Here is a 17,975-nt window from a genome sequence, read left to right on the forward strand (position 1 = left end):
GCTCTTTCCCTCACTTCACACAAAGTCTCCTCTTCATCCTAGGTCCCAGCTCAAATATCCCCTCCTCCAGGGGGCCTTCCTGGGTTGCCCTAGCCAATCAGGCCCTTGCTGATCTGGTCACTGCTGACCTCATCTGGCTCCCAACTCCATGAGGATGGGCACGGGCCTGCCTGTTCAGCTTGGTCTCCTAGCCTCCCCCAGGGACAATCTCTGTTGGCCACGTGTACCCCTGAATCCAAATCTCTGCCCCCATGTCCCTGTCATACTGCCTCCCCACTTCCTCCCCTCTCCATGTGGTCTGCTTCTACCAGCCTACCCTACTCTCCCCTGTGGTTCCCTCCTCCCTCCCCATCCTCCACCCCTGCAATCCCTGCTACTTGGCCTGGCCTGGGAGGACTGCTCATGCTCGGACCTGGGGGCCCCCGAAGTGCTGGATTCTCGTGCAGCCCCGTCTCTCAGAGGCACCCATGCCCATGCGCTGGGCACACACTCAGCTGCTGCCATCAGTCTATCGGATTCTCACCAGACCAGTTGGATGGGTTTAAACAAAGGAAGTATTCTTAACCACAGGGTCCTTTTTTTTTCCCAGGCACTTTCTGACTTGGGTTCTTACTGTTAGAACAAAGTCAGGTGTGCATTTAGATTCAAGGTCTGGTGGGGGCGGTCCAGAAACCGCAAGACTCCTCTGCAAGGGGACCCTCCCTTCCCACAGACGTGAGCACTTGCAAACCCTGGAGGTGTTGAGTCTGGAGGGCTCTGAGATCCAGGGCTCTCTGTCTTAGAGGGTCTGGGCCCTGCCCCCAGAACCTGAGGGCCTCATGCGTTGGAGGAGCTCTGGCCCTTCCTGCATTTGGCGGTTACCCTCTGAGGGTCTGCTTCCAGGAGTTTCCAGGAGCAGAAGGAGCCCTAACTGTCCCTGGGCAGAAGCAAATATCCGGAGGCCACTCCCTGCACCTCTCTGACACTTAGAAGCAGAATTTCATTCCGGGAAAGCGGCCGGTTTTGCTCTTAAGGCCTCCAGCAGACTGGATGAGGCCCCTCCGTTGTGAGCCTCCCAGACAGTCTCCCTGCACCCACATGGCCAATCTGGGCCTCACAGTTCAGCCTCACTGGTGTTTTGAATTACAAACCTAATCAGGGAGTCCCTCAACTTAAAAACCATTGTCCTTAAGACTAAAATCCGAACTGCTTACCATGGCCCAGGGCCCTGTAAGGCCTGGCCCCATTCTGACCTTCACCCCGCTCAAGTACAGCCACCTTAGCCCCTTAAAGTGCTTCCTCAAATAGCCCTGGCTTCCTCCTGCCCCAGGGCCTTTGCATATGCAGTCTGCTCTTCCTGGAATTCTCTCCCTGTGGGCCTCCCTCACCTTACACACATGCACAGACGTGCACACACACACACGTAAACACAACACTTACTACACCCAGTTAACTTTTACCCATTTTTAATGGCCCATGTTCCTCCCCTTTAGAGCCCTTATCTTGGTATATAATTACACACACTCGTTTGGGCTATCAGGTGATTGATTTTGTCTCCCCCATCAGACTGAGCCTGGGAGGGCAGAGCTCATGCCTGTGTTTGCTCATCACGCATCCTGGGACCCCCACTCAGTGCCTGGCACATACTCAGCAAATGAATGAGAGAGTCAGCTAAGCATTCTGGGAGCAAGGGTGGAGAACTCGACAGAGCAGTCCTCCTTCCAGAGACTGACCCTACAGAGATGAGCTGGGCTCACCAGCTGTCCACCCAAATCCATCCTCTCCTCTTGCTGGCCACACAACATGCCCAGCCTGCCTTGCATGGAGCTTTGACGTGTGACCAAGGTCTAGCCGGTGGGGCGCAAGCAGAGGCCACATCTGCCACTCCACAGCTTGGCCTTTCAGACCCTCCCAAGTGTGGACGTGGGACCATCACACAGCCATTAAAAGGATGAGCAGATCCATATTAACTAGCGTGGAAAGTGTTCATGTCAAACTTAAGCGAAAAAAAGTTGATTATCAGGGGCGCCTGTGTGGCTCATTTGGTTAGGCGTCTGCCTTCGGCTCAGGTCATGATCTCTGGGTCCTGGGATCGAGCCCCGCATCGGGCTCCCTGCTCAGGAGGGAGTCTGCTTCTCCCTCTCCCTGTGCTACTCCCCGCCCCCACTCATGCTCTTTCTCTCTCTCTCAAATAAATAAATGAATAACATCTTTTTTAAAAAGCTGATATCAAACTACATAAACAGTGTGAACCTACACATCAAAAATCAGATTCAGCGATCTTGGGTATTTGTGCAGAAAGAGATTTCCGGAATCATGTCTACCATGGTGCTAACAGAAGTTATGACTTGGTGGGGGAATTCCGTGTGATGTTTGCGTTTTTCTTTGCATTTTTCTGGAGTTCTAAAAGAGTTATAAATTGTTTTGATATTAAAAATAAAGCTCTCTCCCTGAAATAAAAACATCAGGGGCCTCCTGTCCTGCTGGGATGTGGCCGGCCCCTCCTAGGCCACTCCTGGCTCACCTCCCAGCTCCAAACCCCGAAGAATGTGGGGCGTGCCCCACTGCTGGTAACATTCCCAGCTTGCCTCCCGGCTCGGCGGAGATGAGAGGAAAGTGATTACAGAGACGCACCCGTGGGTGTGTTCTTGGAGAATGGATGATTAAACCCATTACCCAATCCTCAGAGTTTGTTCAAAAGGAAGTATTTAGAGGTATTAACCACTATTCATCTTGCATTCGGTATTTAGCAAAAAGAAAAGGGGGTGTCATTTAAAGGGTACCCCAGTCCCAAGAGGGAAACCTGGCCCGGGGTCGTCGCTGTGCCGGAAGCTCCAGGCATCTTGTTCTGGGCTCGGCTCTTGGGATGAGAGCAACCAGCCCACAGGGCTTGGCCCTATAAGGAACAAAGACATACAGCAAATAGGCGCCCTCCAGGCTGGGGACATGACCGCATGATTAACAAGGACTCCACTCAGCAGGAGCCCAAGAGCACATCCCCTGCAGAGAAAGTGGGGATTGTCATACCTGAGCCCCATGAAGAGGCCGCCCAAGACCCTATCTACTCCCCCATGGCAGGCACCCCCGAAGTGTGAGGCGGTCCTCCTGGGTCCTGGCGTCTGTGTGCACACGTGCTCTCTGGCCACCTCCACGTGCCAGGAGCTGCACCTGGGGATGAGCCCCAGGGGCCCCCTGCCCCCCTAGACTCGCACACCTGCTTCCCAGCTGGCCTCGGCTGCCCCGGCCTCCCCAGACCCCACGGATGACCAGAACTTTTCGAGCATCTTTCCTTTTCTGTGGGGCAAGGTCCAAATGTCCTGCTAAACGGACAGCCTCCTGAGCAAGGCGCTCGTGTGTCCTCCGCCTTTGTGGTCCTTTGCCGGGCACGATGCCCTTGTGTCCTGGATGATGGCAGGATTTGGCGGGTTCACGGCACTGCCTTCCTGTGGCATTTGTGGGCTCACTGGGCCATGCCGCCCCCTCCCCCCCAGCCGCAGCACCCCAGCTCCCTGCAGGTCCCAGGTCCCAGAGCTCCGAGCTGTCCCCTGGCTCTAGAAGTGCCTGTAGCCAAGCCTGGCCAGATGGGCATTGCAGTCCCCCGCCAAGCTGGTTGACTCAGGGCTGATCAGAGGACCCACCCAGAGGTGGAGATAAGGCAGGGCCAGGACTTTTGAGAGAGAGAAAGAGAGAGAGAGACCGGGCACACGGGATCTCTTCTCTGCAGACTCTGAGCCTGGGAGAGGTGAGGTAGAAGTCTGTCTCTCGACGAGGCCGACACACACACACAGAGGACGCACAGCCAGGAGACGGTGGGAAGGAAACTGGTCCTGAGGCAGGACCGAGCCACCCCTGTGGGGACCCATCAACCCTATGGCTGGTGATCTCCTTTTTGCTTGAGTCACTTTGGGTCAGGCACCCATCACTTGCAACAGAAAGGGTCAACACGGATGTGTCTCCGTGCAAGGCTGTAGCCACACCAGCGTCCCCGAGCCCTTCCCCGCCACCACTATCCCCCTGCCGAGGGATGCTGTCCCGGGCCCTAGGCGAGGGGCCCAGTGACCCACACAGTAGGCAGCTGTATGTTCACCTGAAGGGCGCACACATCAAGGCCAATTAGTGCAGGGAAGTCGGTGCCCGACCCCCATCACCGAGGGCTCCCTTCTTGCCCAGGCACATCCTGCAGGTCCCCCTGCCGAAGACTTTACTTGCGGGTCCCTTGGCCTGGAAGACCCTTCAATGCTCTCCCTTCTTTGCTGGTGAGAGTCCCATCCCTCCTTCAAAGGCCAGCCCCATGTTTCTTGCTGCGCAGTGGACCAGCCCCCCTCCCTCCACCCCAGTGCACCGCCGGGGCCTCCGTCCATCCCGTCTTAGGCGGCAATCCTGTACAGATGCACCTGGCCTCCCGACTTCTCCTGGCAGCCCTCCCGCGCTGGCTGGGTGCCCCTCGGCTGTGTCCGCGCCCCTACGGCTCCCTCCCAGGTGGGCGGTCGGGCAGCTCCGGCACTGGCTGGACACACACTCTGCGTCAGATGCTCCCCGCACCTCCCATGTGCCCAGCCCTAGGCCTTCAGGAGCCTCCAGATCCCGCAGCGCCCCGCAAAACGGTCATTAAAAGGCAGCGAAACATCCGTGACAGGGCTCAGGAGGTGAGATCTAGTGCATGGACATTGATTACTCGGTAGGGCAATTGTGGGGATTAAGTCCTGCACGTCAACCGTGGGGACCGCGGCTCCTAGCGAGTGCTCAGCAAAGTCCTTGCGATCAACAAGTATCATCCAAATACCTACCCTGAGCTGACATCCTGTTGGCCTTTTAAGCCTACACGTGCTCTCCAGAGATGAGTTTATTATTCTCACTGGGTGTAAATGTGGCCAAACGAGAGGCCACGGATCGTGACCAACTTCCTAACACCAGTCCCCAGGGGAAGGACAAGCACCACCGACTTGGCGCTGTCATGAAGCCCTTCCTGGCCAGACACACACAGCAGAGCCCTCTGCAAAGCCACCTGTGTTGGGGGACACTCCCACGGTTCTCAACCCTCAAAACAACGCGGGGCCTGGGCTCCGAGCCCGCCGTGGGCCTGGTGGCGCCCCCGCCGCCCACGGGAACACTCAGGGGTGCTGAGCGCTGACGCCGCGGACAGACGTGTGCCGGGGACCTCCCAGCCGGAATGCACACCCCCCGCCCCCAGAGATGCCCTCCTACCTCCAGCCGCGTCCGGTCCACATCCTTGGGCAGTTTGACGCGAATTCGGTTGGTGACAATGAGGGCGTCATAAGGATAGACCTGTGGGGAGGGGAGACCGCAGGTTGACCCCAGGAAGCAGGCGTGTGCTGGGACCAAAGGGCTGAGCCGAAGGCCAACGAGAGGTACATACTTGCGCCGGCATCGGACACACACATTTCATAGGAAACCACAACAAAAGGAACTTTTAACCTGGGCAGGTGCGTGGCGGCGGGCAGAGGTCGGCGTGGCAGCGGGCGGCCCCTCTTACCTTGTATTCTGTAAGAGAGAGAGCAGAAGCCACGCGTGGCAGTTTAGAAAGCGCGGGAACGTGGCCCAACGGCAGAAGCAGTCCTGTCCTGGGGACCCCCCGCCCCACCCCTGGCGGCCTGCCCTGGGGCGCTAGTCCTGGGGCAGCTGATTCCCCAGGGGGAACCCGTGAGCGGGAGGCATGGTCGGGAGGCTGGAGGCCAGACTGGGAGCCGGACACAGCGCTGTGTTCCTCGGGCGTGATACCGTCTCCCTGGTGGTCCGGGCCGCCCTGAGAAAGCGGCCTGCCTCAGTTTACCCACCTGCGGATCAGACATTCCAGGGCAGTACTGGGGCCATTGCAGAGGCTGCCAGCCGCGCAGGGTCTGACCCCACGGCTCTTACTCTCTCACCTTCTTGGCCTGTAGCTCCTCCTTTATATTCCTGAGCCCCACATGCTTACTTTTCAAAAGGCTTTTCTGCCAGACTAAAATCGTCATGTCAGAAAATAGACCCGAATGGATCAGAGGGCCTCTGTGAGCATGTAGAATCCCCCAGAAAGCAGTGCCCCTAGGACCTGGGCCACAAGCTGGCCTTGGGAGGGAGACCCTGGCAAGGGGCCTGGGTGACAGGGGCCGGTCCCCAAATTTCCCAGCGGGCCACACACGACATCCTGATGACTTGGAGAGCCACGTGGAGGGAGCCAGCTGTGAGCCCCCAGTGCTCCACGGCCCAGCGTGAGCCAGCAGCCCATGAGAACATGCTCCCCGCCATCCAGGGTGACAGCGGTGAGCGAACACCCCACGCAGGAGGGGCTCAGAGCTAGCAGAGCCCCCCCCCCCCAGTCAGGCACCTGCCATGCGACCAGGGTCATGCCAGGAACACCAGCCTCCCGGCAAGCAACCTTCCTGGTTTGAAGCCCAGGAGGCCCGCGTGACCAGGAGGGGCGGACCCCAGGGGCGTTTTGTTGCCACGAAATGTAACCGTGGGTGATTGGGTTGGCCTCAGTCCTGGTACGGGATGGCTATTCCAACACACATCTCTCTCCCCAAGTGACCAGAGTGACCAACAAATCAGGACAGGGTCGGCTGTTCTCAAGGATGAAGGAAAGGGAGCACCTCAGGCAACATAAGAACGGAGGTAACCGGCTCCTCGAGCCAAAACGAGCACCCCAACGCTCCCCCGACTGCGCGATGCTTGGAGCCTTCGCCAGCCGGCCCTGGAGGGGCCCGTCCCAGAATGAGACTCATGGAAACGGGTAAGAGACCCCTGCCCCAGCCGGAGACCCACGGGGGTCCCCGCGTCTTGTACCTCGCGTGCCCCAGCTGGCATCCGGGTCTGCTCCACAAGGGGCCAGATTGGCATTCTGGAAGAGAAAGAGAGAGGGCGGCAGGCGGCAGGTTGTAGGGGCGGGTGGTCGCGCCTTGGTTTTGCCCGGCTCTGGGGGTGGGGGTGAGGGGAGGAAGGTGGACTCTCCAGAGTCCCCGGCGCCTCGGCTCTGGAAGGGCCACGCTGGGACACACTTGGCGGGTTTGCTCGCGTGCCTCCCCCCTGCCTTCCAGGCTGGCGGGGACCCTCCCTGGCCCAGCTCTCCTGCCCGCCTTTCAAGCCGCGCCTGCACGCCTGCTCCCTGCGCCCCGTGGTCCCCTAGGGGTGCAGCCCAGCCCGGTGCGGAGGCCAGCCCAGGGGGGCCGCTGCTCCCCTCCAGACCCCACGGGCCCCAGGCGCCCAGGAGAGCCGGTTCGTACAGCCCCTGGACAGAGCCCCGCGTGCCTGAGCGGCCGTGACAGAGGATGGCCCTGAGGTGGGGACACTCGAGGGAACAGGGGCCACCGTTGGGTGCCTGCCTCCCCCGTTCACGGCAGTCATCAGCAGACTCCGTGCATCTCCACCACCCACGCTGGGAATTCTCTTCCCTCCGCCCGCCTGAAAAAATCGCCCCACACACCGCTCAGGAGGGTCTGGGCCCCAAAAGCAGGCACCGAGCCCCCGTGTCTCTACCCCCACTCCTGCGCCTGGCATGAACCCCACGAGTCAAGCTCTGCCACGGCCTGCGGTCCATGGAGCCGCTGGAAGAGCACGGTTCCTGCAGGCCCAGCACCTGCTCTGACACAGCCTTGGCGCTCTGGGCTGGCATTTCTGGGATCCCATGCAGGGGTTTCAAGGGAGGCCTGCAGTCCCCGGGGAGAGTCGCGCCTCGCCCTGCTCGGGCGACCGGGAAAGCGCGGTCAGCAGTACTTCTTGCGGTAGAGGGGCGACATGCAAGGAACAGGTGTAGTTCCAGAGAGTGTGCGGGCAAGGGACGAGCCAGAGAGCTCCGAGCCCAAAGTCCTTCATCCCAAAAAGGGGAGACAAGGGTGGTGAGTCGGGCAAGTACGTAAGTGGAGGGCTGGAGCCAGTCTCTATTTAAAGATTTGGTGTTTTGTTCATCACGAATTTTCTTGCATTGACTTGGGCTTTAAAAAAACATTGCATTAGAACATTATTTACTTTGATTACGGAGCCTTTCGGCAAGTGCCTCACTCACCTCCCCTAGTCTCAGCCCCGGGACCCTGAGCTGGTGAGGTGCCCTCACCCCCACCCACTCTCATGACCGTCACAGAATAATTCTCCTTAGGGGTTTGCAAGAACAATTTTTGAGACATTTTCTCAGGATGCTGAGAAGCAGCCCTGAGAAGCAGCCCCAGGCGCACCTGTCTGGTCTGAAAACCTCTTCCTGCCTAAGGCAAGGCAAACCTGCCCTCTACTCGTCTTCTCCCACCGGGCCAGTCGGTGACGCGGAAGAGACATGCCTCCCCCTAGCGCCCACTGCCCTGCATCACAGGCCACTCAATTTCAGGCGACCGCCACCTCGGGCAGTTAGAGACGCCTTTCCTAGCAGCAAAACCAGCCTCCTCTGGTCTGCCAGTCTCTGAGGCCAGACAGAGACTCCCAGGAGAGAGGGTAGGGCATCTTTGGAATGGACGCGGGGGCACCAGATCAGTCCAGAGCAGGGGAAGAACAGCCCAGCCCCCTCTTGGTCCTCCAAGTGCCTGAGATCTTCAAGACCTCTCTGGTGCGAGGGAGCCTTGGGGTCACTCCTTAACAGGTGGGGTGGCCAGGGGAGCCCCACAGGCCCAACCCTGGCTGATTCCCTTGCAGTTCTCAACAGAGGCACTGGAGAATTGAAAAGCAACAGATTATTTACCTCTCCCATTGGTTTGGAGTTTACTAGGTGTCAGTTACCCTACAGACACATTCTGCAATCTTCGCTGCGAGCCTAGGAGGTGGGCATCATCGCCACGGTTTTATGGACGAGGCTCAGAGAGGTTAAGGAACGAGCCCAAGATCATACAGCAAATACACAGAACTGTAAACATTGTAATCCATGTCTTTTGCTTCTCAAAAATGATACTGGAATTGTTAGTAGTAGGAATGAAATTGTGGCTGTTCCCGGCCCATTGTTACTGTCTTGCTAAGACTTGCATTGGAATATGCCACTTAGTAGCCACCACTGTGGAAGGAAGAAGGGGTAGGAACTTGCTTTTATAACAATTACTCTTGTGGGAACCACTCTATAGAGCTTACAAGAAGATCTCACATGTTTTGACTGTTATTTGTCCTCACAATGATCTTAAGAGGTAAGGATAACTTTTTTAAAGACAGGGAGTAGAGACTCAGGAAATGTAAGTGACTTGCCCGAAGACATACAGGTGGCTGGTGGCAGAGCTGGGATTTGAACTCGGGGCTCAGTGCGGCACGTGTTCTGTCCAGAGTTACCGTTGGAAAATATCAGACTTCTTTAATTTATTAAGGTTTTCCTTGTACATAGGCATTTTTTGCAAATGCTTTATGGACATGTGAAAACCTGATTCAAAAGATACAGATTTTTCTCATGTACCTAGTAGATGGTTTACTGTTTGCACTATTAACTGCTCCCTACGTCTTTTATTATTTTTTGTCCACTAGATCCACATGTCTGATTCCAAATGCCACATTCAAATTGCCTCCCATCTTGTACCTTATCAGGGTCCCTGGCACAGCCATGCTGCTCGGCGCAGTTCCATGTGGGAATGCGACACCTGCTGGATGACGTGTGTCATCACAAACTAGTGTCCCCTCTTTAGGCTATTGCTATAATCTGGCAGGCTCTGTCCTCCAGCAGGAGAATTCAGTCTGTCCATATATGCCCTCAGGGTTTTTCTGTCGGTGGCCAGAGGTCGTTCTCTTACTAACAGACCAGGTGGCACATGTTGGGAGCCACGCTGCCTCTTCTACAGGAATGCCTGTGACAGGTGGTTACTGCCCTATTTATTCCATAAGAGGAGAGCATCTACCAGGAGTAGGCTCTGTGGCAGGCTGGTTAGCAGGACATTTTAACGAGCTCTGGGACTCAGGGTGGTGGCCCCTTGTGACAAATCCCTCTCGAAGCAAGAACTAGAAACGTCTATCCCCTGATGAACTGATCTTCCTTCCATCGGACGAGAACTACATAGCTGGTCATGTTTGCCCCTTTGCCTTGGCCACCAGGAAGCTCAGAGCTAAGCTTCAGCGGTTTGGCTCATACAGTGTTCTTTTGTTTCTGATATAATTCTGATATATGATTTCTTTTAGAGCTTCCTCTTCTGCTCCTTTGTGATTTGGGCTTTGTGGGCTTCCGGTCTCAGTGCACCTGTGTTCTTACTTCGGGCCACCTAGAATCCTTTCTGGAAGTGGAGACACACCAAAAAACAATCTAACAAGTGGCTTGTGAGCACTGTAGGCCACGGACAGCAGTGGGTGACCACGTCTGGGTGCTGAGCATGGTCGCACCATAAAAGGCTGGTCATTCAAAAGCTCAGTTATCTGGTCTTCCCACTGAGAAGTAGGCATAAAATTACATAAAAGTCTTAGAAAGTCTGAAAAAACAGGAAAGAATCTTCACAGGGAAAAAGAACCCCAAAGCAAAGTCTCCAGTGCGAGTCACCAATCTCCACATAAGCCACGTGAAAAGCTGAAGATCTTCCCACGAGGATGCAGCCCCCTTTGCCAACCCCCCAGCATCTGCAGGACGCACAGGCCTCCCCCGCCTTGAGGCCGGCAGGAGAAACATTCACAGAGGCTCAGCTCTCGACTCTACAGCTCTAGCCTCTACTCTCACTCGTTCTGGGAGAGGGAGTGAAGACGGTGTCCATGATGAAATGTCTGGGTCAGCTGTTCCCAGCTCTTGCGGGGGTGGGGCGTGTGAGGCCGTGGCCTTCTCTGCAGGTGCTGGGGGCATCGATCCAAGTCATTCCAGCATGAACCAAGGAGGGCATCTCCCCAGAGGACAGGGGGCCCAGGCACCAATGAAGCAAGGCTAGAAATGCTGGGCATTCCTTCCTGGTCTTCCACATATCGAGGGACAGTCCAGGACTTGGCTCAAGGGGTGGAACACTGCCGCCCTCATGGGCCCCTGAGTCCCAGAACAGCTGTTCCAGGTACGCAGAGAACATTCTGGACCGTTTCCCCACCGCCCCTCAGGACCCCTAACCCTGAGCCCAAGGACTGACAATTCCTGGTGCTGTGGGGGTCCTGTGGACGTCCTCCCGCCCCCCGTCCCGTGCCCGCCCGCTGTCCACTGAAGATGAAGGGTGCAGAAATCCTTAGAAGAAAATCGAGAGGAGCATGCGGCATGCACGCCCTGACTCGGCCCATTCCAGAATTGGAAGTGAGATTAGTGGGAAGGGGGCTTCACTAGAGTCAAACCATGCAGAGGTGCCTGGGCCCCGGACGGGCACAACGGCAGGTCGGACAGGGCCCGAGGAAGACGAACAAGGCTGAGAAAACGCCTGCCTCATCCCTGTTCTTAGACGGGTCCCTGCGGCCGGGCCCCTGGATGCGAGGTGTGCCCTGGGGGCTGCAGAAGGCTGTCCCGGGCGTTACACACTTACTGCCGAGAACCCTGCCGTGCAACACACGGGGGTTCGACCTCTGAGCACCTTCTCCAGCGGAACGACTCGCCCCGGTTTCAGAGAGCAGAGAGGCTGCCTGAGAGGGGGTGTCCTGGGGCTGTGTGTGTGTTGGGGGGGGGGGCTCTGGTGCCATCACACCCGCCCCACCCCAGGGGTCCTCACTGGGGACTAGTGAAGCTGTGGGAACAGTGACAGAAAGTCGCCCAGCCCCTCCATGGGGCCAAGTCAGGCGCCAAACTCTCTGGGCTCCCATTCCAATGTCCTGGATTGGGAAGTGCGGCCAGCCTTTAGCTGGGAGCAGCCAGAGAAAGCCAGCTACAGAGTGTGGGACCCAGGGATAATTACGGGGCAAGTGGCGGTACTAGGGGTGAGATGCTCGGTCCACAGATGTTAAAGGTACCGTTCGTGGTGACCGTCGTGAGGGGCCGGGGCACCCCAGGAAGGAAGTGGATCCGTGGCTCACGTTGCTCCCCAAGTAGCTGATCCTTTAAGCCCCTTATTAGGCTCCGGGTCGCAGAAGAAGGATGAGGGTCAGAAGGGGCCTCAGGGGGTCGGAATACTCTGCGTGGCCCTGTCTCCCGCTCCCCACCACACTGAGGTCTCCTTGGGAGCTGGGGCTGGGGTTAGACGGGAGGAGGGGAGGGTGTCCCAGTTCTGGTCTGGCCCTGGTCTGCAGAAGCACCAGCACAGCCCCTGGGGCAGGGGCGGGGGTGGGGGGCACAGGCAGAGGCAGTGGGCGAGAGGGGTCCCTGGGCCCCTCCTGCCGGCTGTGTGGTCAAGAAGCTGTGGGCACCACGCTCAGGCTCCCGGCGGGTGATGGTTAGCATACCGCGAGCCAGGGAGGGGTCGAGTACCTACCCGGTGGTCCAAGCCATTCTTTCCGTGTCCTGGGAGAGGGTCAGATTTGGAATAGGGGAATCCTGAAACAGACACAGCACAGCTCTGTCACGCACGCACAGAGGCCGGGCCCCGGCCGGAGGGGCTGAGTTCGTGACACCCAGAGGGGCCCCCGAAGATCACGCCCTGCCTCCGTCATGACCTCCGTCCCCAGGGTGCTGGCTGAGGAAGAAGCTGGCAAGGGCGTGATGCCCCTGAGCCCGCCTAGGACACCAGGAACACCGTGGCACCCTCTTGGGCACCTGTGTTCTCCGGCAGCCTCAGGTCTTGGCATCACCTGTCACCTAGGCCGAGCTCCTCACCCAGCAGAGCTGGAGAGCTGGGACAGGGGCAGGAAGGAAACCCCGTGGGGGGTTAGGGCTGTGCCATCCTGTGCCAGGGTCGGCTCACAGGGGCCCGCCACCAACCAAAGGCGGCATAGGAACTATTTTTTATTTTTTAAAATGATCTTGAGCTACTTGCCATTGGGGGATTTCACATTAAGATCCTAACTTCTGGCTTCTCTTGAAACAAAAAAGGCTGGTCTGAGACCATGGGGATCCCGCAGCTGACCCAGCTCTGCCGCTCACGTCCCTGGCTGCCCTGCATGGGCCCCGGGCTTTGAGGTCTCCCAGTTAACCTCTGCAACAGGTCTGGAGAGGGTGGCACAGAGGCTTTCTGGTATCGCCTCCTGGCTCAGGGGCAGGACACGTGGCAGAGCCTAGCCCCCCGGAGGGGCAGGACGCTGCCTCCCCTGGAGGGAGCTCCGGGGCTCCTTGCTCCCAGCACTGGCTGGCCACCAGCAGCTCGGCGACAACACATAGCACCAAATGCCGGCACCCACCGTGGGAGCCAGCGGGCTGCCTGTCAGGGTGTTCACAAGGCCGTGCGCGTCCATGCGACCGAGCACCGAGCCTCCAGAGGCGAGGTGGGTGCCACGCACAGAACTGCCCACCCAACCCTTCCAGGAGGGCCAGACGGAGGCTCATCCAGATGCCTTTCATCTCAGAGGGTGCTCACGAACTCTGGGGACGGAGACGACATTCTGCACGGCTCACGTGTGGACCCGGGAAACCTATCGTGGGCACATGTTTGCCCCCATGCGGCCTGTCGGAAGGTCCTGGATGGGGGTCAGAAAGGGCCTTTTGCCACATCAAGGTCAGGGTTCTCAAACTTCTTTTAACAAAGGCACCCTCTTGCCACACGAGAGTTTATGTAAACTCCGACCTATGAAAGAGGGGGGCAGGGGAGCGGGACACAGAAGAGGGGTGAGGGGCCGGACCTGCTGTGCCGCCCCTGTTCCTCCCAGCCTCTCCGAAGCCTCCCATTCTATAGAGGGGGAATTGAGGCCCCGAGTCGGGGGGTCTGTCTGAGGTCACCCAGCCCCGGGATGCCAAACAAGGCCCCCTGACTCACAGTCCTGGGGTCCCTCCTAATTTACACACAGAGCCAGGCACATTCCGCAACGTGAGGCTGTGCGGTTGAGGACCTGAGGGACCCTCCACTGAGACACAGGGGCTCCCTATCTACCAAAGATGCTAGAGCAGTGGTTCTCAAAGTGGGGTCCCCAACTAGCGGCATCAGGCTCATCGGGAACTGGTTAGAGAGGCAAATTCTCAGGGCCCGCCCCCGATTTGCTGCATTGGATTCTGGGCTGGTGTCCCATGAGCTGTGGTAGACAAGCTGCCCTCTTGGACATTCTGATGCACACGAAGGTTTGGGGCCTTGAGAACAGCAGTACCCTAACCTCTGTCCTGTGCTCGGAGGCACCGTTGTCACCCGGATGGCTGTCACAGGGCCCCGTGCTCAGGCTGCCACCTGCGGTCTCTGCGTCTGACCGCTTCGCATGAAGCACACAGACCCTACTCCACGGAGCTGTTCTCCTGACTTTCCAAAGACAATTGTCCTGGGTGTCCCTTCTACCTACCTTGAGCTCCCACATCACATAACATCACAAATTCTGCTTCAACCATCAGACAGGATTTCATAACCTCGTGGAAAGGAGAAGGGTTGATGATATTCGCCCCGTTTTTACCTCTTTGATGTCCTCTCCATTCTAAAGCCCCGAGTCTTCTCTTACCATGTCCTCCTCTCTGCTTGAACACCTGCTGCCTGCGATTCTTTAAACAACCTCTACTCGTGAAAAATGCTTAGTGTTGAGAATTTCTTCATTTCCCATTCATTCCCGTGGGATAGGCTCCCCTGGTGCAGAATTCGTGTCGATGGCAACCTTCCTTCGGCACACGGAAAGCACCCCCTTTCCGCTGGCCCCGCGGTTTCCGCAGAGAAACCTGCTGTCTCCAGTTGGCCTTGTCCTCCAGGGAGTCTGTCTTCTGTTGTGGATGCTCTCAAGACCTGCCATCCTCTGTCTTCAGATTTTAGAGGTTCAGTTATCGTCGTAACTGGTTTTGGCATGAACTCCTTTGGGCTTGTCCTATTTGGGGTTCTTGTAGTTTCCTAAACCTGTAGGTTTAGGTCTTTGACCACCTTTTGGAAGTGTTTAGCCATATCTTTGAATGCTTTTTCCAGCCCACTCTCTTCTCTCCTTCCGGGACTCCACCGCGACAGATGTTGCCCCATAGACCTCTGAGGCCCCATTCATCTTTTCACTGCTGTTTTCCCTCTGTCGCTCAGACTGGATCATTTCTGCTGCTCCATGTACGGGACGGCTGACTGCTCTGCCGTATTCTGCTACGCTGTTTCTGAATCCATCGGTGACTTTTTAATTTGGGTTATTTTATCTTTCAGTTCTATAGTTTCCATTTGATTCTCTTTTTTGGGGGGTGGATAATGCCTATTTCTTTGCTGAAATTTCTTTATTTTCGGGTATTTGTTTACTGAAGCATTTTTCGGGTGGCTGCCCTAAACATCCTCGTCCGGGAACCCCGACATCCGGTTCTTAGTGTCGCATCTCTCTCGTCTGCCGGTTCAAATCGTTATCTTCATGGCTCCTGGTGTGGGGGAGTAATCCTCCATATCGTCTCCCGGACATGACGTCTGGGGACACCGGATCCTGGTAGAGCCTTCTACTGAAGGAGCTGCCGCCTGCTTGAGTTGGCACATGGGGCCTGGTGTGTTACGGCCTGTGATTCTGAGGACAAGCTGGTTTTCAGAACATGCTCTTCTGGTCTGCCGAGCCCGGCTGGGGTTCCTGGGACCAGCCGTGCTTCCCCCGTTGCTCTGTGCCCCGACGTGGGGGTGTGAGGCACCGGCTGCGGTGGAGAGGGTCTCCCGGGCCCACCCTCCAGGCTGCCCATAGGCCTCCTGTTTCGTATCTGCCAGTGAGGCTTGGGGAGGAAGATGCCTACCTGGCCGCCTGGTGCCACTTCATGGGAGGTGGGGGACATGGCTCCTGTGTTTTTCCTCAAGTCCTGGGGTCCTTAGCCAGCCCACCTTCCTCTTTCCACCCTTGAGATTTCTATGATGTGTCTGCTCTACTGTTTTGGGGGTGGGGTGGACTTATACTTAATGCGGATGAGCAGGGAGAGAGGAGGCTCCATTATCTGCCCTCCGCCACCCCCAGCTGCCATGTAGACCCATCACACTTGGCCTCTCTGAGGCTGGGATGAGCCATCAGTAGACCCCGCCACCGCCCATGCAGCTAGGTTTGATAGCCACTGGCTTAAAAAGTCCCTTCGCACGTGCAGAGACTTTACCTGAAACTCGTAGGCCTCTGCATGACATAGGACCTCCTTTTACAGGTAAGGAAGCTGAGGCCCCGTGAGAATAATGGCCCCTACAAGGTCAACGTCTGCTCACGAAGAGGATAAAACGAGGGCCTAGGACTTCTGGCTTCAGGAACCGGTGGACCCATCTGCGCCAGCATCTCTGCACCCCTGGGGGTTGCAGGTGTGGGCGTGTTCTGGGCACCTGCGTGTCGGATGGCATCGGGTGGCCACGAGAGCGTGCGCTGCCTGTGTGCACAGTGAGAAGGCAGGTCTGCTGGACCTGGGGCGAGGCGGCAGCTGGCCCATTGCGAGTCCCATCAGCCCTGCAAGGGCTGGACACCAGCCATCCTCATGTCTGGGCTCAGCGCAGACAGGCTCCCCTGCCGCCTCCTCTCAGAAGCCCACCTGTGGTAGCCTTGTCTCGGCATTCTGAGCACTGTCTCCTTGGGTCTGTAGCTCTTCTGGGCGGGCTGGTCAGAGGTTAGGGGATCTGCTGGACATGCAAGGAGAGGCCCAGCTGCCGCTGGAGACAAGCAGCTCGTCACCGCCCCCAGGGATGCTCTGTGCACAACTGCTCAGCAAGGCACTTCCTTGGGCGCATCTTCCACCAACGCCCGGACAAGGAACTTGGCAGCCGCATGGCCCTGCAGGGGTTTGGGTCCAGGAGGGGGCTGGAACTGCCTTCAGCCCTGAGTGCCTATGAGCAGGAGGCCCTAGGATGACCCAAGCTCCAGGCTTCCGGAAGCAAGCAAGACGGGCTCACCGCAACCAGGCCTGTGGACTTAACCACGCTCTGCCATGATATCCCCCAAGGCTCAGGAGATAGGATGCCGGAGTGCTCACATGTGAGCCCCAAAGCCCAGATGCTTCCTGCCAGGAGGCCTTTTACACATGAGGCCATTTTAAACAGACAACTTTGCTCTTATGCCCGAAGTCACACAGCAAGTGACAAGCTGGGATTCAAGCGCCAGTGGACCAGCACCCAGACCTGGCGCTCTCTCTGCTGGCCCATCCTGTGATCTCGTGGACACTGTTGCTGCCTGTGTCAGCAGCGGTCACTGTCATCCCCTCCACCCCACCAGGAGCAATGCCGCTTCCCACAAAGGGAGGATGGTGTTGCTCTGAGAAGGCCCAGCTCCACCAGTGCTCTGGGGAGCACTCACCGAGAAGCTGCCACATGCAGGTGAGGGAGGCACGGGGACATCCTCATGGGGCCCTGCTCCCCAGGGGCTAACAGTCCACAGGGGAGAAAGGACACAGAGGGTTATGAGGAGCCCCCGGGCCTGGGTTGAGGAAGGGGAGAGAGCTTCCAGCTGGGTGGGGGTATCTCAAGAAGGCAGATTTGGAGGGGAGCAGAGGGGGCCCTGAAACATTGGCTCCTTTCTACGAACATTGCATCAGCCCTGCCCACAGATCAGAGGCCACACCCTGTCCAGTCCCAAAGGGCAAGCCTGCTGGAAACAGGGGGCACAGGGAATTTTGCTAAAATTCCCCCACCAGATGGTGGTAGGCTTTGCCCAAGGGTGCCCCACTCTCACAGCTGGGGGTGGTCTCTCCAATGAGGGGCCAACAGTGTTTTCTGGGCCAGGGTCCCCTCCCTGATATCTGGAGTGCCCACTGCTCTCTCTGGGGACTGGCCAGGAGCAGGGGCAGAGAGCAGTCTGTCCATCCAGCGGGAGGCCACGCCCTCCCCAGCAGTCCCTGCACCAGGGGACCTAATCACCTGCTGAATGCCAGGGTGCACCCCCCACCCAACCCTGGCCCACTCCCATAGCCCTGGCTCTCTCCAGCCCTGGCGGCTCCTCTGGGTCCCCTCCTGCCCCAACACAACACAGCCCCTCGCCCACCTGCTCGCCCACCTGCTCGCCCACCTGCTCACTCTTTCTCTTCCCTTTCCTGCAGCATTTGGCAGACAGGAAATGGGAGGAGGAGGACCCAGAGTGAGCTGGGAAAGGACCCAGAGAATCACACCTTCTTTGGGCCTCACAAGCTTTGGAGAAAGTCATGCAAGCTCAGGAACATGTTTATCAGGCAGAAAGTCCCAGGTCTCAGGTTACCCACTTGCATC

The 17,975-nt window shown here is 57.8% G+C and overlaps 1 protein-coding gene across 1 annotated transcript in view; it reads right to left on the reverse strand.

The window, feature by feature from the left end:
- ABLIM2 (actin binding LIM protein family member 2) overlaps positions 1-17,975 on the reverse strand; it is an 86,881-nt gene that overhangs the window by 7,872 nt on the left and 61,034 nt on the right. Inside the window, exons 13-16 of the mRNA XM_044912784.1 lie at positions 12,222-12,283; positions 6,763-6,817; positions 5,474-5,481; positions 5,185-5,265 (exon numbers count right to left, since the gene is read on the reverse strand). Coding sequence (XP_044768719.1) covers positions 5,185-5,265; positions 5,474-5,481; positions 6,763-6,817; positions 12,222-12,283 — 206 coding nt within the window. The remainder of the gene's footprint in view (positions 1-5,184; positions 5,266-5,473; positions 5,482-6,762; positions 6,818-12,221; positions 12,284-17,975) is intronic.

Source organism: Neomonachus schauinslandi, chromosome 2, assembly GCF_002201575.2.
Source record: "Neomonachus schauinslandi chromosome 2, ASM220157v2, whole genome shotgun sequence".
NCBI classification, from domain to species: domain Eukaryota; kingdom Metazoa; phylum Chordata; class Mammalia; order Carnivora; family Phocidae; genus Neomonachus; species Neomonachus schauinslandi.